This window comes from Musca vetustissima, unplaced genomic scaffold (genome assembly GCF_032173495.1).
Source record: "Musca vetustissima isolate MV318-11 ecotype Yass unplaced genomic scaffold, APGP_CSIRO_Mvet_v1 utg20336, whole genome shotgun sequence".
NCBI lineage: Eukaryota > Metazoa > Arthropoda > Insecta > Diptera > Muscidae > Musca > Musca vetustissima.
The window spans coordinates 210,968-230,931 of NW_026886023.1; the positions used below are offsets into that span (position 1 = coordinate 210,968).

A 19,964-nucleotide genomic window follows, 5' to 3' on the forward strand; every position below is an offset into this window, starting at 1 on the left:
AAATAAAATAACTTAAAAGAAAGGAAATTCAATTTCATCATCTGGTCTCGGTGTTTCGAATTTAAATACAAAACATTTTACAACTAGACTTAAGAAGGTTTTCTATAATCCATATTAACCCGCCCCAAAATCATCCCAAAGGTCTTTCTGCGTTGCCTGCATGTCTTCTCCTCTCAATCTCCGTTTTCTCTGTTAGCCGCTTCTATCTTCCCTTTGAATTGATTTTAATTGTTAGATTCTTCCTTGTGGTCTGCTGACGATGATGTTTTATTACTATTTGAGGTTGTTGCTGCAGCTGCTGCTCCTGGAGAATTGCTGGTGGTGGAGTGCTTGTTGCCGCCACCATGTTGTTTGGAACGATGATGATGGTGGTGGTGATGATGATTATGATGATGGTGATGCGAACGTCTGGCCGCTGTTGTATTATAGGGATGTGGATGAACGCTGTAAACAGTTGTGAAAGAGAAAAGTATATTAGTATAATTTTTGAAATATCATATTTATATTTAAAGATTTATATAAAATAAATAATAAACACAAAACAAAATAAACGAAAAATTAAAAAAAAAATAATAATTAAAGAACAAAAAACATGATCCAATGAGAAAAAGTATGTAAGCTTGCAATTTCGAGTTAAAAGAAAATTAATAAAAAGAAAAAAGCTTGATGTAAAACATTGACTGATTTGTTTGCATTTTAATGTTAGGGTGGGTGTTTGGGACACATAATGATAATATTTTTTATGGAAAAATATCGTCCGGGCCCTGAGGATAATTTTTTTCTATAGAAAAAATATCGTCAGGGTGTTTGGGATTTAGGATGTATTAGGAGTGTCTGTATGCAAGAAGCTTCATTTGGGTACCGGCTACATCCACTCGACAACATTTTTGATTGAATCGAAAGAAAAATGGCAGGAATTTTTTGTGATTTTCCGCAACCTAAAAAACGCATTGGAATGAATGAGTATCGTTACTGGAATATTTTTCGGTGGACCCATACATAAAATTGTTGTGTAGTTTCGATGATTAATAACGCTTAAAGTTCATAGTCCATATGTATTAAAAAAGAGAAGTGGCCACAATTAAAATAATAGGAAATATTCATATATGCCCCATACTATCCAAAAATCAATACTATTCTGCCTATAGATGAATAGGTATGAATTAATTAGTATTAATTGCTTAAAACTAAGTAAGCAAGGGTCTACAATAGACGTGGATTTTCTAAAAATATTTTTTCAAGAGTTTACAACAGGTGTGGATTTTTATACCCTGCACAACAATGTTGTCAGGGTATTATAGCTTTGTGCCAACCCCTTTAAGTATACCGATCGTCATATCTCGACTAGCTGAGTCGATCTAGACATGTGTGTCCGTCGTCATCCATTATAATTTGTAAACACGATACAGGCCATAGTTATGGATCAATCTTCACGAAATTTTGTATGTAGGATGGGTTCTGCCTAATGAAGACCCCTAAAGATCGGTGAATATTTAGGTGATGAAATGGACCAAAAACTTAATTTTTGTCGGTATTTGTGGTCGCTCCAGAGGCCACAATTATGGCCCAAACATTGCGCATTTTTGTATGAAGAAGGGGATCGGACCAAAGAATAAGCATGCCTGTTTTGATAAAGTTCTGTCAATATATAGCGGGTCAAATGGACCTTGACTTTTGTGTGAAAAATTACAAAATTTGTATTCTGTGGCGTATATATCTGCCCCTGAAGGCCATAGATCAGAGAAGTTGATAGTATATCTAAGAGGAGTGGTTGGTTCATGTCAATTATATTGTTGTATGTACTCGGATGTGGGATTTACACTTAAATATATACGGATGCTTACATATTCAGATATAATTAAGTAAACTATAACAACACTGGAGGGCGGAAATATAACGCTGATCGCTTTGAATTGTTCCATGAGGTTCCAGTTATGGTCAAGAACAACGCCTATAATTCTCGATGATGATAAAATAATAATTTTGGGATAAAGTGGGCTGTAAACTTTACTTTTTTGTGTGTGTTTTCGAGTCAATCACAACATAACAACACAACCAACGGCGAAGGAAATCTGAACAAGAAATTAAAAGAGCAGTATTGAAAATTAGTAATATTTGTTGACCTCTATACGATCAAGGGATACGTAGTCGAGAGTAAAAGTCGACTTTTAAACTTTTCGATTTTTGCCTCCGACCAAAAAGTCGTTTTTCAGACTTCTCGCTTTTTGGGTCTGATTTGACTTTTCGATGTTTTGATTTTCAACCTGCCTCCCTCACATGGAAAGGTTGAACACGATTTAGAAGTTATTCAATGGATTCGTATCATTTTGGAATAATATAATAGAGTTTGGATCCCAGCCTCAGCAGGAAATTTATATCTAACTTATATATAATGTTAATAAATACAATGTTGAAATTTGTTAGAGAGTGCTACAAATATAGAGACAATGTTTATTTATAATATTTACATATTTACAGACGTTTCAAAACACCAAGTTAGAAAGTTTTCCCCAAATAGAAAGCAAGTTGATTATAAAGAAAAAAATACAAAAATACAACATAGGACAGACGACATCGTAATTTGTTTTACCACAAAAACCAAAATGTCATTCAAACAGAAGAAGAAAATAATCTTTAAATAAATTTTACAAAAAAGGGACAACAATAACAAATAATTATACAATGTGGTGAAGGAGACCCAATTACCAGTATTTGAAATTATACCAATGAAAAAAACAAACATATTTACAAGAAATGGATGAACAATAATAGAATGAAGAGAGAAATATGATGGGATAAGGAGGAGAAGATACAACAAAAATGAGAGATTGATAAAAAAATCTTACAATTTGTGATAAAAAATAAATACCAGGGAGGAGGGTACGCCGCCAGAATAAAGTATTAAAATTTTGCTTAGCAAATGGCACATAATAAAGAGAGTTTCAAAAAAGAATGGAGTAGGATCAGTACATTTGTGTGGTTGGAAACAAAAGTAAGCAGCATTTTGGGGCCTTCATCATCCTTGTTTGTTTATTTTCACAAAATTTTGAGAAAAAATGTATCAGCATTCACACACACATTGCATATGTATGGTATGGTATATCGTTCGTAATTCATTATCGCTTAAATTATCGTTTTTTGTTTTTCGAATGTTGTTGTTTATATATTTTTTTCATTGCTTAAGATTAATATTTTTGTTTTTGTGGTTTCCCGCTCCGAGTGTTTTCTGCTGTTTCTGCGGCAAACATTTTTGTTTTTTATTTGCGATAAAATCGTGGATTATAAACACGCCAATCTCTATATAAATTTTGATGGGTTTGTTATAATTTTCAATTTTTGTTGATGTTATATATGTTTGTTGATTGATTTGGTTTCGGTTTGTTTTTGGAAAAAAGTAAATAATAAAAATATTACAGATTAGAGAACAAAGTATTGCATAAAATAAAAATAAACAAACAAATATAAATAGAATTTAATTTTGTATAGAGGGTAAAGAGGATTGTGGTGGTTAAGTGTTTGTTATTGGTTAGTAACAGTAAAGCATTATTATTATTAATTTGTTTATCGTGTTATTTAAAAATAACTATAAACAATGGAAGGAGGTTAGGTTTGGAAAAAGAAAATAGTATTGGGCATTTAAGAACTGTTGAAAAATGTTTACAGTGGATGATGATGATATTGGAAAACGTGTGGGAAAATAAAGAAAATCGTGAATATTCCAATTAGAACAAAAAATGGTACTGCATATTTCGGCTGTGTTTATATAGCAAAATCCACGTCTTCGATATATAAACAATATATTTTCATATATTCAACAATTACAAAAGGACTATGGAAATTACAGGAAATAATCCACACTCCTTCAGGAAAAAATCAATTAAATTGAACGATTTTAAATATTTAAAAAATGTTGACCGATTGTGTGATAGCTACTTGAAGTTGTGCACCCATTGGATTCTATCTTCGAACTTGATATAGATTTGATAAAAATATTATAATTTGTATAATATGGATATTCCCTTGGATTCATTGATGTGCAGGTTTTTTTTTTGATGTGAAACTTTTCGAGTAGGTACAGGAAGGAGTGAATCGATAGACCCGTGCTTCGGATGATCCATTCGTTTCTTATGATATGTACAAAATTTCAAAAATATTGACACTTTGTGGGGAAAATAGCAGTGGATTGATGGACTCCATAATTAGATGTTATCAAGGATTGATAAAAATAATACGCTGTGTAGGTGTAGGGTTAAATCGGATACTTTGTTCACATAAAATCTATGTTTCCTTCAGAATTTTGGTAAAGACAAATATATTACGATATGCGAAATTTGGGTGGAATTCGACACTATTCGATTAATATCAGATGTCAATGGTTTTAAAATGTAGACCCTTGTAGGGTAGTATACAAAGAATCAGTTGTCCGATAGACTCAAATTTTAGGCTTTATGATTTATTTTTCTTCAAAATGTTGAACATTTTGTGGTAGGGGTACCAAAATCTTCCAATTTGGTCCTTGCTTAGATAATTAGTATACCTTCACTTTTGAAGCGGATTTGGTCCAAAAACTCTTAAAAGTCTTAAAAGTCTATGGATAAGAACTCGAAATTCCAAATTTCAGACAATTCGATGCGAAAATGAGGTTATTCGGACGAATAAGAATTCAAATCGTTTGGGACAACAATATGGATGTTAAATCGGTCGGGACCTTTATATGGGAGTTTGGATCGAATTTGATGGGGAATATTTTATGGTAGAGGTGCCAGAATCTTAAAATTTGGTCCTAAAAGAGGTAGATTGTTAGTCTCCATATTCGAATTTGGCCCTTGTTTGGAAAATTTCGACAAAATGGTAACACTTTTGGAAAGCTTTTTACCTTCCTAGAACCCGGAATTACAAATACTTCGAGTGGAAATTGCGACTAAAACCTCCTAATTACCACCGCATCATATTGGGCCTATCAGTTGCTTTTCAAGAACCCAGAATGTTCCAACACATTCACAAAGCTGGGGAGGAAAATGGAGGCTATATTGATAGTTTTCTGTGAGGAGATTTTTCATGCATTCACACGTGAAGCTATGTTGAACGAGAACTCAGTTGCCCTTTGAGAACCCATTGTGGCTAAACGTATCCATAAATGTTGGAAAATAAGGTAAGAACCTCCAAAATACCTAAAATGGGGAGGGAATTTTATATGGAAATTTTTCTGTGAGAAGGTTTTTTGAAAAAATCAGCCTCAGAGATCACGTGGGATCTATACTATATACGAAAAACTAGAGCAGATTTCGTCCTTTTTGAAGTTCAACTGCCTGATAACACTACAATTTTTGTTAAACATTTGTACAGATTCCTTGAAAATATGTGAAAACTCATCCTTTATATAGTTTAAGCTGCAAAATTTGTTAAATATTTGTACAGATTCCTTTGAAATATGTTGAAATGTACAAGAAATTTAAATTATATATTTCTCATGCAGGTTCCCAATGAAGTCATAATGGGAATTTATCAAAATAGTTCTCTTCATTCCACTGTAAAGCTATTCATGCAGTTTTTTTTATGATAATATTTGTAGGGTACAGGTAATTAATTATATCGAAATTAATTTTTAACGAAAAATCGTTCATTGCGCCGAATGATTTTTTGTGGGTTTTCGAAAAAATATCCAGCGTTGAGGTTTTTCGTTGTTCGGAAAACAAATTTCAAAAAATGTTTGTTTTTTTTAACAAATTAAAATAGTTGGTTGGTTTTTGTTTTTTTTTTAGGTATTCACAAACCTTGGCGACGATGTGGTACTGTGATTATGCATTGTTGGTGTTGTGGCCAATGGCGATGATGGCGGTGTTCTTAAGGGACGACGTGGTGAGACACCACCAATATGGCTGCTGCCACTGCGATAGGCAGATAAACGTCGGGGTGTTGTTGAAATATACGGCGATGGTGACGATGACGACGACGAAGTGTTGCTGATGTTGTTAGTGGATGTAGCCGCTCCATGGCGTCCAGCCGTGGTATCAATTCTAGATTTGTTGTATGATGTCGTGGCATTATCCGTCGATTGTCTTGACTCATTTGTTGTTGTTGTAGTGGTGGTAGAGGAGGAGTTGGAGCTGAATGTTGAATGTTAGAGAAAAGAAGTTTTTTGTTGGTGATTCATTTCAGTTTCAATGATTTTGAAAACAAAAACAGAGAGAAGGAGGATTTTTTTTCTTTTCAATCAATTTGTTGTTTTTGGTGGGGAGAGAGGCAGGGTTTTTTCTTTTGCGAAATATTAGCTATAGCTTTTTTGGTTATTCTTTTTTAATATAAAATAATAATATGAAATAATAATACTTATGAGTTGTGCATGATTGAAATTATGATGACGGGCGGTCTAATGATGAGAAGAATAACGAAAATGAAAACTAAAATCGAAATAAATTAATTAAAAATAAAAAAAAAAAAAAATAATAGAAAAAATCTAAATTAATTTTTAAAAAATATTCTGCCTACCTCAGAGTTTTTGAGTATTTCAATATTTTTTATGTATATGATGATGTGGATTGAGGGCAAGGCAATTTATTAGTTTTTATTGTGATGAGAGTTGGATGAACTATTTTTTGTTTGTTTGTTATCGATCGATTAGAGCTTAATTTGTAATTAGTGTTATAAGTCTAGACAACTTGCTAGTAGTAGTGGTCGAGGTGTTTTTATTTTGCTTGGCATTCGTTTTGTTTTGCTTAAAACATATAAAGAGGATTGGTTTTTTTGTTTTTCAATAAGAGATCGCTAGCTTTGGAGAAGGTTTAGTTTTTTGCTTTTGTAAATTGTTAATGCTTTTTTCGTTATATCATTTCATTTCGTTAGTAGTGTCTTTTTTGGGTTAACAACATTCACACATTGCATTTGGAATGGAATTTAATAATCATTATATCTGCAAAAAGATTGAATATTCAAAGAAAAAATACATATTTTGATTTTTAATATATATATAGTATTTGCAATGTAAAATAAGAAAGAGTTCTAAACATTAGGGGGAAACAAAGATTGAGAGTCATAAACAAAAAACAAACCAAAAGGAAATGAACAAAAAGAAAGAAACGAAAAATAACTAAAAGGGCTAAAAGGTCGTAGATATTACCGACCAAGAATTATACTCCACACCACAGTTAAAAATTTTTTGGGGATTTCTAAATTGAAAACGGTTTTCTAAAAATAAAATTTGTAGACTGTTGGGCTAAACGTGTCTGGGCATTTTTTTCAATTTAAAAGCTCTATATTTTGAGGAATTTATAAAGTCGAAATGTAGAGCAAATGTAGTAGATGTCCCATCCTCAAGCGACTTCGGAAGCAAATACGATATTTGATTACAAAATTGAATAAATATGGAATCGATATTTTCTACATGGTTTTGGAATAGTGAGTTGTAACTGATGTCCAAGATAAATTCCGATCATCAGTAGGCCTATTCTGTAACTTTAAACAACATTTCAACAATATTGTTTAAATTTCTTTTGTTATTGTAAAAACAATAAAACAAACAAATGAAATTGTTGTAAAATAAACAATATCGAATGTTGCTAAAAAGATATATTCAGATCATCAGATGTGTTATTCGTTACTAATTGAACTCAATATTGTATTATTTTAATTCGAAGCCTTATTGAACACTGGCAATAATCTATACTAGATCAGGTCTCCACCGACATAAAGTTCAAACTGCTACGTCAGAAATATTGAATTAATTAGATATCTAATTTTTAACCCGGTTGAAGGAGAAGCCATCTTTTTGGAATACTAAGATGTAACTGATTTCCAAGATAAATTCTTTTTTGACACCCATCAGATGTGTTCTTCGTTATTTATTGAATTCAATATTGTGTTATTTTAATTAAAAGCCTTATTCAACACCAGCTAGAATAGACATAAAATTAATACAATAAAATTAATTTTATTGAAATATTTACCCTCTATACCACATGGGAAAGGCTGTATCATTTGCAAAATTTACTGATTTTTAATGGCATGTGGATTTATAAATGCTATCCCTGAGTCTTCTCTAAATGCTGCTAATTTGAATTATTCAGTTTCCTAACTGCAGTACGAAATGTCTGTGGTGTAGAGTACATATATTTATGGAGGACAGACCACACATCCTATAGAGCATTGGCTACACTCATGACAAATACAATAAATTACATAAAAAACTAATGAGAAACTCAATTGCTGTTGGTTAAAACTTGATTTTGTTTTTGGCCGTCAAAAAAAAAAAAAATATTTAAAAAAACTTTACACATATCAATAATAACAAATGTTAATGAAGCATATAGCTGTTTTTTAGTTTTTTTTCTGGACTAATTACAAAATGAACATTATTTCATTCTACAAAAAAATGTATACAACAAAAACAAAAAATCTCATAAATAAACATTAAATTTGACTTACCTATTTTGATGTGATGATGGTGGTTGTTGTGGTGGTGCAGGTAATGCTGGCAAGTATCTACGTTGATGTGATCCCGAAGACGACGACGATGGTCTCTGGTGTGGATGACTGATGTGAGGTGCAGCAGCTCCCGTTGTTTCAATAACCTCATCATCGTCATCATCATCCAACGGTTCGATGGTCAAGGTCTGTTGATGTGGTGGCACAACACCGGGTATACCACCAATTGCCCTGTGTCCACCACCCATACGACCACCACTTGCCTTAGTGGTGAATTCACGATCAAAATCTTCCGCTTCATCTTCATCAAGATTTATAAATTCTTGACGTTCCTCCAGTTGACCGGAACGTATATCCTGTTCCTTTTCAATAATGTGTGCTCGTTCGCCGATATGATGACCAATAGCCATTTTCTTAACACCATTCACTGAATCCTGTACGGTGCGACGTGTTTCACGTATGCCACCGGGACCGGTTTTAGTACTGCTAGTAGCTTGATAGATTTGTGGTCGTCCATCAGGGCCGGAGGACATGGTGATGACGGAGCTGGAACAGAATGAGGCGCCACCATTGTTGCCAATATCTGTAACAAAGAGGAGGTGGATAATTTTAAGATTTCTATTTTTTTGTATTTAAGAATAGTTTTTGAAACTTACCTGCACTTAGCAAACGATTCATATTGGGCATCATCATTGGTCCCATGGCTGGGAAACCGAATAGACCACCCATTGCTGGTCCATTTTGTCTTTCCATTAAGGCATTCTGCTGAAAGCCAGGATCGAATGGTGTCAACATATTAAATGGATCGGGCATCAGGGAATTCATTAGCCGATTCATGGAACGCATTTGCATGTTCATGGCATTCATGTGGCTTCTAGAGGAAGAAAATATTACAAAAATAATTATTAATAAAATGTTTAGGAATTAAATGTGTAATAAAAATCAATGAAGTTTAAAATTGTGGATAAAAAAGTTATTTATAGTGGTCTATGAGATATCTTCATAGACGTCTATGAAGAAGTCTTTAAAGGGGCTATGAAAAAGTCTTCATAGAGGTGTATGAAGAAGACATTGGAGAGGTCTATGAGGAATTATTCATAGACCACTATAAAAAAGACTTCATAAAGACATATGTGGAAGTCTACATAAAGGCTCGAAATTTTAATGATACAGATTGAACGTGTTTTGACATAGAGACCACATACAGACCACGCTCCATTTTATGAATTTAGTTGACCCTACCTACCCCAATTCGCAGTAATTTCGCATTCCAGATTCTTCATGGTGGATAAAAAAAACTTCTTCGTAAAAAATATATAACATATGTTCTAACATAGAATCCATATACATATACTACCTCCCAAATTAAAATAAAATCTTGATGGTCCTAGTCGGATTATCTACCCGAATTTTTTGTAATTTGGTATTCCGTCTTCTTGGTGAATAAACAACTTATTCACAGAATATTTTCAATGTGGGTCCATGTTTTGAAATAACACCCTGATGAAGGATCGTCACACCTTTCGATATGCTAATGATTCTAGGCGCATTTTTTTATAAATAAAAAACATAATTCCCCAGGAAATTCCCCCATATGTCCCTCTCTTGGTATATGGAGATTCCTTTTTTCACGGTATGTGAAATATCTTCGAGAAATTTTCGGCATGGGTCCGAGTTTAGACATAGGGTGAGGACTTCTTATGAAGACATTTACAAAACGATGTGGGAATACATTTGAAGAATGTTTTTAATTCCAATGGCTCATAAATTAAAAAAAATGCAGAAGACTTAATTTTTCCCCAAGCATGAAATCGGAAATTATTTTGAAAATGTTTTAAAACGCTCATGGAATAACTCTTTTCACATTTTGGGAAATTCGTTCATTTTCTGAGGGTAGTTTTTTTTCAAAATTTCACAATAATTTGCAAATTCCATCTTTTGGTCTTCCAAGATTTTTTTTAACAATTTTCAATCGTTTTTCTTTTTAATCAAAATTTGTTCTCATTATCATTCAAATCAAATAATTCATCCTTGATGTTGTAAATAAAAAACAATGCAAATTACGAAAATAAAATCTGCACACATTTGTTGTTGGTTTTTTTCGTTACATACTCAACATCATTGAAAAATTCTTGATTTTCTTTATCCATGTTGTAGCTGCTGTCGACATTGGAAGAGACAAAATCTGATTTGTTTGCTGCAGATGAACTATGTCCCCAATTATTTGAATTTTCTTTGTTGCTTCGTTTGAAAAGCATTTTGTGTTTTTTAGTTTTTCTTTCAAAACCGAATTTGATCTCTTCTTTGGCAAAGTTGAATTATAACTGACCCATAAAGCCGAGTTACATGCGTATATATAGTAAAAATTGCGGGTCCGGGAAATTTCTTGAAATTTCGAAACATCGAAGAATTCTAGAAAACGGCCTGCCCTCTATTGATGAAAAGGAAACAAAAAAAAAACACAAAACGAAACAAACAACAACAACTACTGTATAAAGAAGGTTAAGGTAGGGGTGGGGGTGAGAAGGACTTTAGCGAAAAAAAATGTGTAACAGTCATTGATTTACCTTGAAGCCCATGAAGTAAGGGTCAAAATGTAATACCCAAACCCTCAAGCCCCCTACCCACAAAACGTAATGAAAATTCAACATGATACCTCCTCCCTCCCTTTCCCCAACACTGTTGTTTAGCACCAACATCTATCTAATGTGTTGATTGGGTGACGCAGTTTGCATGGTTAGATTTGTTGCTGCATACCATCATCATCATCGTCGTGATTTTTTGTTCCAAAACAATTGATTGACAACAAATTCAATTCAATTTTCACCTGTGTATGCGCTGCTGTTTTCATTTTGGAAAATTTTCAGCAACACACCCCATACATATAACCAAAATCAATTCATTCTACTTTTTTTTCTCACAAATTTTCCTCTTCTCTGCTACACATGCACACACGACATACATACATCACACTGAACAGAGAGTAGAGTAGTTGTCGTAGTAGTAGATATTGGGGCTTTTTACACTTTTTTTCTTCTTCATCTCCTCTTTTTATTTTCCATTTTGCCCACAAAAAGCCTAACTAAATATACACACACACTTACCCGAAGATATCATCATCGAAATCACCCATTAATGAGCCGAATAGCGACATTTTGTCTATTTAATTTTGTACGGTTTTTTGCACACTTGATCTTTTGCAATTATTTGAAAATGGTAGATTTTCAATTTTTTCACAAGTTGTTGTAATTGTTTTTGTTGAGCGTTGTAATATAAATGGTGTATTTTCACTGTTTTTCGCACTCTCAAATGGTTGTGTTTGCTTCTTCGCGTTGATTTCCTAATTATTTTTCCAACAATCGTGCCATATGTTTAAGTAATGGATGTGTGTTTCAATGTTGGCTGCACTGTTTCTGTGTCGTTAGCAGGTGTAGTGGCAACATTGTGCGAGGAAGAAGAAACAGGGAGGGAACGAAAAAATACAACACTGTGTGTGCCGTTGCTTTGACATGGACGTTGATGGTATGATTAAGGGGGGTTCGCACAATGTGAATTATGGTATATAAAGGAAAAATTATGAATTTAATAGATTTAATTAAATAAAACGTGTTAAAACTGAAAGATAAATAATGAAAGCGACAAAATGAATATTTGGGAACATAAGAAGTCAGACTTTCAGGGAGAAAAAGAAAACCGACATTGTATGTGTTTTGATTTTATTGTTGATGGTTTTCTTAAGGGGAGTTCATACTCTGTGATTAATAATGCGTAAAGGAAGAAAATGGAATTAATATTATCTTAATTAATTAAATGATTATAAAACCAACAAATAAATAATTTAAAAAAGAAAATGTATATTTGAATTCGCAAAAAATCAGGACCAGGTCGGCACAATGTCCTGAATATGCTAAAATCTAAATAATTAAAAGTTGTCCAACAAAAGAGTTCATAATATTTAATTAATTGACAATTTTAATTACATGTTTAATTAAAACATCATTGTCTTTTAAATAGTAAAATAAATAAAAAGAAAAACTTGAATTTCAAGGAGAGTTGAATGACAAAAGCCCATAAAGAATTTCAATAGAAAATTTTTGTGGTATTAGACGAGCTTAGGAAACTTTTTTTAAAATGATGTGTTTCAGACGAGCTCAATAAAGTCTATATAGGCGATCAGAAGGGAGTCTTTATATACGAAGTGCAGGGAGTCTCTAAATACGAACTGAAGGGAGTACATTCTCCAATGCCGATCCTATGGATTTATGACTAGGATTTACTTGACTTTACGCCATGGTAATCACATTTGAAATCGAGCGGATTTCTTAGCCCAAACTATTAAAAAGTCCCAGATTTTTAAATGTACCAAAAGTTTTATTCTATGTTACTTCCATCACCATTCAAAGTTCTCCTTAAAAAAATAAAAACTCATAAAAAATACGTTTCAAAATTCAGCAAACAATAATTTTATTTCAAATATTTAATAAGAAAAATAAAATTTTGTTTAAGCCAAATTATCTTCAATCCATGATCTCAATTCAGCAACATTGCTGTAGACACCGGAGAATTCAGCACGAGCACAGCCAACACCCCATGAAACAATACCGACCAATTCACCGTTGGCAACCAATGGACCACCGGAATCACCTTGGCAAGCATCCTTACCGCCATTTTCAACAGCAGCGCACAACATGGCGTTGGTGATTTCATTGATACCGGCATATTGGTTAGCGCAGACACCTCTGTCGACAATCAAAACTTCGACCTTTTGCAAAATGGAAGCAGAAGCACCATCTTCCTCCACAGCACCCCAACCGCTGACAACAGCAATGGTGTTTGGTTCAGGTTCAGTGGTGGCCAATGGAATGGGTTGAGCATTGGGACCGAATGGAATATCCGAAGACAAGAAGATCAAGGCAACATCGTTGTTGATAACACCGGAATCGTAGTTTTCGTTCTTGATGATACGTTCAGCAGTGATGACATTGGTATTGCCACCGACACGGGTAACACCATATTGGATACTGTAAACACTGGCGCCCAAGAAACCGAAAATGCAATGAGCAGCAGTTACAACAACGCGGGAGTTATAGATGCTGCCACCGCACATGTGGGAACCCAACATGCGAACGGAAACTTGATAGGGGAATTGTTCAATGGTTGTGTCCTCACCACCAACAACGCGACCATCCAAGTCGGGGGTTACACGTGGCATGATGACACTGCCAAAGGCAGAGGTGGCCATCAAAGCCAATAAAACGAAAGCTGAACGATGCATGTCTTGTCTTGACTAAACGAATTTAGAAACTACATAATTTTGCGGAACATTTTTCCAATTTTATAGAAAATTCTAATTTTAAGTGCCAAATTTTTAAAAATATCATAAATTCTTCTAACTCTTATGTGAATCTATGAAGATCATAAATTTTCGGGGAGAGAAATGATAAAGGCTAAACCTTATCGGTGTTTGCGGCTGGTCAATGTTTTGTTCTTCTTTTGGCAGTGATTTGTAATGTTTCATTTGATCGTGACGACGTTGCGTGACCAATAACTATCAGATAACGATTCTGTTATCTCACTAAAGCGTGTGCCTGCTCCAATTGGGGATTTGTTATTTAAATTTTGTTGATTTATTACATTTGGAGGAGGATTTTGTTATGTAATCGAATGTTTTATTGTGGAATGGATGAGAACCTCTAAAGTGAGGATATCAATTAATTGATATCTGAAAAATAAGCTAACACCGGTTCCATATTGTCAGTTATCCATTACCTTCAATAGGTTACTGGCTTTTCCTTTGGTTATCCCATCAGGTTCTGACTCACTGACATGAACTGCGGCTCTCAGACTGGCCTAACGTCATTTCCAGCTTGTCAGACCATTGATTGAGTTGCCTACTTTTCAACAAATTAGTGATATCTAGTAAACGGCAAATAATGGTGCCCAATTAATGGTATCCTTCTCAAAACATTAAAGGGGAAACAATGGCGCCCAATGAATGGTCTGAGTAAACATAATTTAATTAAGCCTTTATTGGTTATTCTTTTGCCCGACGATAGGGTTGTCAAGTAAATGACAAACAATGGCGCCCAATTAGTGGATTGGGTCTTGCTTTTACCCTCCTATAAGTCCCGACTGCGGGCCACAAACTGGCTTAACGTTAGTACCAACTATTAGGTTTCTACTCACTGACGAGAACTGCAGCCCATAGCTGAGCTGACGCCGAGTCCGCCAGTATGTTCGCTCCTTTTCAAAACGTTAGGGATACCTTGTAAAGGATAAACAATGGCGCCCAATTGATAGTCTGTGTAAACATAGTTTAATGTATATCTTATAAAGCGTTTTTGGTTTTTCTCTCGTCCATTCTATCAGGTTCCGACTCACTGACAAGAATGGCTGGCTGAAGGTTGGGCTAACACCTGTTAAATATTATCAGATAACCAACACTTTTGTAGTTCACAAGAAAGTGGAAGTAACATTGTCAACTAGCCAGAATCTTAGTTACAAATGACCTATGGATGATATGCTTTCGGGTAATTGGTTCAATAGTTCATAGCCTTTTTAGAAAATTCATTTTTGAACTTCAGGATAATGATTGTCAAGGTAATTTTTATAAAAATAGATATTTTACTTTTCATAAAAATCCAATATGTATATTTTAGCTCTCCAATTGGGTCCTCAATTGATGATCAGCGAATTCATTTCAGAATATTCCAGTCATGATATTCTTTTAAGGTAATTGACCTAATAGTTCATCTTCTTTTCGTTAAACTACCCAGATTTTACGACAATTATTTATTAGCTGTGATATCACTGATAACTACCGACAGATAGTAATGTAAAAATAAAATCGATAAGAAAATCAACATATTATTTTTATATTCCAATGAAATTTCCAACGAACCTATATTCTCAACTAACTTCAATTTGACCAAACACATAGGAATACGTCATTGCCTTAAGACCACAAATCACAGATATTGAAAGTAAAGTCAAGCAGAAAATATTGGCGAACTTTTTTCTGCTGATAAGATGTATGTACATATATGCCTCAACATCTGGTATTGTAAATTTAGGGATTTTCAAGTATTCAGATTTATGATGTTTTTAGAAAAATTTGCAAACAAGTTCTACTGAATGCAAGATACTATAAAATGTAGAGAAATTTCGACGAACAAGTGTAGTTTCGAGAAATCACTTCCGAAGACAACATGTATCGCTCTGCTTTCGTTTTATTGGCTTTGATGGCCACCTCTGCCTTTGGCAGTGTCTTCAACCCACGTTTGATCCCCGCCTTGGATGGTCGCGTTGTTGGTGGTGAGGACACAACCATTGAACAATTCCCCTATCAAGTTTCCGTTCGCATGTTGGGTTCCCACATGTGTGGTGGCAGCATCTATAACTCCCGCGTTGTCGTAACTGCTGCTCATTGCATTTTCGGTTTCTTGGGCGCCAGTGCCTACAGTATCCAATATGGTGTTACCCGTGTCGGTGGCAATACCAATGTCATCACCGCTGAACGTATCATCAAAAACGAAAACTACGATTCCGGTGTCATCAACAACGATGTTGCTTTGATCTTCTTGTCTTCGGATATTCCATTCGGTCCCACTGCTCAACCCATTCCATTGGCCACCACTGAACCTGAACCAAACACCATAGCTGTTGTCAGCGGTTGGGGTGCTGTCCAGGAAGATGGTGCTTCTGCTTCCATTTTGCAAAAGGTCGAAGTTTTGGTTGTCGACAGAGGTGTCTGCGCTAACCAATATGCCGGTATCAATGAAATCACCAATGCCATGTTGTGCGCTGCTGTTGAAAATGGCGGTAAGGACGCTTGCCAAGGTGATTCCGGTGGCCCATTGGTTGCCAACGGTGAATTGGTTGGTATTGTTTCCTGGGGTGTTGGCTGTGCTCGTGCTGAATTCTCCGGTGTCTACAGCAATGTTGCTGAACTGAGATCATGGATTGAAGATAATTTGGCTTAAATTGAAAGTTGTTTGAAATGAAATAATAAATGTTGTTTGCGAAATAATAAAAAAAATATATATCCGATTATTCTAAATTCTCAATATAGTGATTATGTTCAGACACATTTAATAGTGTGTATCGCACTTCATGTATTTGAAAACTGGGCATGCAAACAGGAAGTGATCCATCCAACATACAACCCTGGGTATTATTATTAGCCGTTGGCAACACTTCAGCAGCTGTAAGGTTATAAGTATGGCACAATAAATAGGTAGTCCATTTAGGTCAACTGATACCTCGATCAACTTATTCACCTTATTTTTGCATCATGGTTATAACATGATGTAATAACAAGGTGATGTATGAAAACAAAAGCCTTTGTTTTTGTCTCGACCATCTGCCAAACTTTTTCTTGTAAAATTTAACATGGTTGGCAACATGGCACATCGAATTCAAGTAGAAATTACGCACTTTGACAGTTAATCGAGTCATCAGCTGCCTACCTATTTATTGTGCCATGGTTATAAGTGCGTTTAGGCTGCGAAGTCCATTCGACTAAAAATTTCAATTGCATAGTGTATACGTCAAGTAAATCCTATTCGGAAATCCCGTGCATTATATGTGACCTATGGAATTGATATTTGTGATCGAGCGGATTTTGTAAATATAAATTAAGGCTACGTTTACATTGACAATGATTTTTAGGTTTTCATTGATCATTTGTCAAATTAATGACATATTTAGGGTACTAGTATATCCTTCGTTTTATGGGGTGCACATTTCCTTATTTTTTTCGGCCAAATGTACTTACGATATTGTTTATTTTTATTCAGCACTAATGACTTGTCAATTCCCTCATACGCTATCGCATTTTGTAATTTAATACGAAAATTTTGATTGGGAATTTACTCTTATCGTTTATACTTATACTTGTCTGGACTAATAAGAGGGAGACACTACTCTAATATTAATCAGATACCTGATTAGTGTCGGACAAAGTTTATTCGTCACAAAATGCAAACATCATGACTAAATATGATGAGAAAGGGGGTTTCTAGGTAACACAAATTAGTCATTACCAGAAAATTAAAATTATTTCTTTTTGACACGCGTAAAATTTCGATTATCTTAAGATACGAGGAAAATAAAACGACACAGGAATTTCATAACTTGAAAACATAAATAAAAAATCTCAAATAACAACAAAAAATATCGTAAATTATATCAAAACTAGGATATATAAACATAAAAAGTTTTTGGCAGAAGTGATATTTATAACCTCATTCCGAACGATATAATTTCCCATAATTACTCGCAATTTCCATCATATATTCATAGTAATTTATTGGGCGTTCTGTACCTTGGTTTATGTATAATTTTGATCTAATAATGACCCATTAAATATTTTTATCGCTTTCGATAATATTTTATTGGATAATTTTATTCCTATGTGTTATTTTTTCTATCTGCCTAATAATTAGTTTGGCTTTTCTTATCGATTTAGGGGCTTCATTTACGACACCCTGACGAAGAAAGGCTACCGAAAAATTATCATTTATAATGGATATAAACCGGAATTTATTGGCCATATGTTTTTTCTGCTAATGCGTAAATTGATTCGCCACCCCGAGACGAGGATAGTTTGAGAAGTTGGAAAAATGTAAATTAATGCAAAGTTATAGTTCAGTTTAGGGAAATATACGGTAACTTTAATAGAGTCAGATATGATTAAGAAGATATTTTTATATGGACATAGGTTAGTTAGGGTCTTTTCTAAATACTTTAAACATAAATTGAATTGTCATATCTTCTTGTCATATTCAAAATTATATTAACAGATTTAAAGATTTCATCCTTGGCGTATTTTAAGATAAAAATCCACAACAAATTCAATTATTAGAAAAATAAATGTTCAAGTAACAAAGTATTGTGTGTTTGAGATTATGCTAAGCAAGATTGAACTAAATAGTACATAAGATAAAATATTTGACAATAAAAGCAGAATTTATACAGCTTCCGAAGTGAAAGGTTGACTGTTTTCTATTCAGGCCCATAAATGTCTTCTAACCCAAATCTATTCGATGTATGTACTTTAAAATAAATGCATGTCCAGTTTTATGGATCTAGCTAAGGCCTAGAGTTAAGGAAATATATTATGCATAAAAAGAGAGTTCTTCGAAACTATCAACGAGTTAGGAAACAAATGATACATTTGAATCACTGAGGCAAATATCCCGCATCCTTAGCACCATTTCAACAATGGCGCCCAACATTAGTGTTTGCAATGACACCCGCATATTGGTTAGCGTATACACGTCTGTCGTCATACAAAACTTCCACCTTTTGCAAAATGGAAGCAGCAGCACCATCTTCCTTGACAGCACCCCAATCGCTGACATCAGCAATGGTGATTGGTTCAGTGGTGCCAACGGAACAGGTTGAGCAGTGAGATCGAATGGAATATCCGAAGACAAAGAAGATCAAGGCAACATCATTGTTAATAACACCGGAATCGTAGTTTTCATTCTTGATAATACGATCCACCAACACTGGTAACACCATCAAAAATGAAATCAGCCGCAATTACAGCGACCCGGGATTTGTAGGTGTCACCACCGCATATGGAGTAAAACAAAAGAGTGTACCAAGATTTCATGGGGGAATTGTTCGATGATTGTGTCCTCACAACGATCAACACGGAAACTGACATGAAGATCAAGGTAATATCATTGTAAATATCAGCAGTATAGTAGTTTTTGTTCTTATTGAAACGTTCACCAACCTTGGGAACATCATTTTAGATACGAGAGAAAATGGCGCCCAACAAAATGAAAATATAATAGACAGCAGTTACAACAACTCTGGAGTTTTAGATGCTACAAACGCACATGTGATGGAGATGGTCAATTGCCTTCCTAAAGCGGTTCGATGTTTTACGGTCCGCTCCGCAAAAGGAACTAGGTAATTTTCACCAGTTTCCAAAGTTTATTTTAGTTTGGAATAGTTCAGAGTAGTTCCTTTTACGGAATAGATCATTTGAACTAGTCCGTTTCGGAAGGATTCAATCCTGAAGTGATGGTTCGTTGAACGGAGAGATCTAGATTAACAATTGAATCTCAAGGAACTAGGAGTACCTAACTGAGCTACTGGAGCAATACGAACCTAGCACCGATCGTTCCGTTTGAACTAGTTCGCTCCAAAAAGACCCAACTTTAATTTTTCCATTGCCGCATGTGGTACGTTTGATTTAGATTATATGGGTCGTGATGTGGGCGGTGAGTGTCTTGTATAAAGGAGAGATAACTTAGGCATCTATTGTTGTATACAGTCCACATGAGGTAAGACCTTTTTCTTGTATAACGTTAAAATATGATATAGATTTTCTCAGTACTAAAGTAGTTCGATGCGCACAAGGATTGGTTAATTTGGACGGTAGGATCTAAATGAACGATTGGATCAAAAGGAACTACGTGGTGAACGAGAGTAAAAAAGAACGACGAAGCAAAAGGAACTAGATGAACGAAGGAACCGATTCTAGTACCGATCGTTCCTTTTGCGGAATAGTTCCTTTGAAGTAG

General features: G+C 34.5%; 3 protein-coding genes across 3 annotated transcripts; 1 reads left to right on the plus strand and 2 right to left on the minus strand.

Annotated features, from left to right (window-relative positions):
* Positions 1-224: 224 nt before the first annotated feature.
* LOC133333509 (myeloid leukemia factor) lies at positions 225-11,625 on the minus strand. The gene is made up of 5 exons (XM_061541827.1): positions 11,526-11,625; positions 9,078-9,295; positions 8,422-9,004; positions 5,775-6,107; positions 225-444 (listed from the first exon to the last, which is right to left on the minus strand). Exons 1-5 carry the CDS (start codon positions 11,573-11,575, stop codon positions 225-227), a joined length of 1,404 nt encoding a protein of 467 aa, XP_061397811.1. The 5' UTR covers positions 11,576-11,625.
* Positions 11,626-12,899: 1,274 nt separating this feature from the next.
* Positions 12,900-13,696, minus strand: LOC133333510 (trypsin beta-like). Its single transcript, XM_061541828.1, has one exon. The coding sequence runs from the start codon at positions 13,694-13,696 to the stop codon at positions 12,923-12,925; it is 774 nt and encodes a 257-aa protein (XP_061397812.1). The 3' UTR covers positions 12,900-12,922.
* A 1,933-nt stretch (positions 13,697-15,629) lies between these two features.
* LOC133333511 (trypsin beta-like) lies at positions 15,630-16,424 on the plus strand. The gene has a single exon (XM_061541829.1). The coding sequence runs from the start codon at positions 15,630-15,632 to the stop codon at positions 16,401-16,403; it is 774 nt and encodes a 257-aa protein (XP_061397813.1). The 3' UTR covers positions 16,404-16,424.
* Positions 16,425-19,964: the final 3,540 nt, after the last annotated feature.

Bases quoted from the DNA above. Each gene is read 5' to 3' on its own strand.
- LOC133333509 (XM_061541827.1), bottom strand. From the start codon at position 11,575: ATGTCGCTATTCGGCTCATTAATGGGTGATTTCGATGATGATATCTTC. The intron at 9,296-11,525 runs GTAAGTGTGTGT...TTCTTCCTCTAG, and splicing joins TTCGATGATGATATCTTCGG to AAGCCACATGAATGCCATGA. The intron at 6,108-8,421 runs GTAAGTCAAATT...TTCAACATTCAG, and splicing joins CCATCATCACATCAAAATAG to CTCCAACTCCTCCTCTACCA.
- LOC133333510 (XM_061541828.1), bottom strand. From the start codon at position 13,696: ATGCATCGTTCAGCTTTCGTTTTATTGGCTTTGATGGCCACCTCTGCC.
- LOC133333511 (XM_061541829.1), top strand. From the start codon at position 15,630: ATGTATCGCTCTGCTTTCGTTTTATTGGCTTTGATGGCCACCTCTGCC.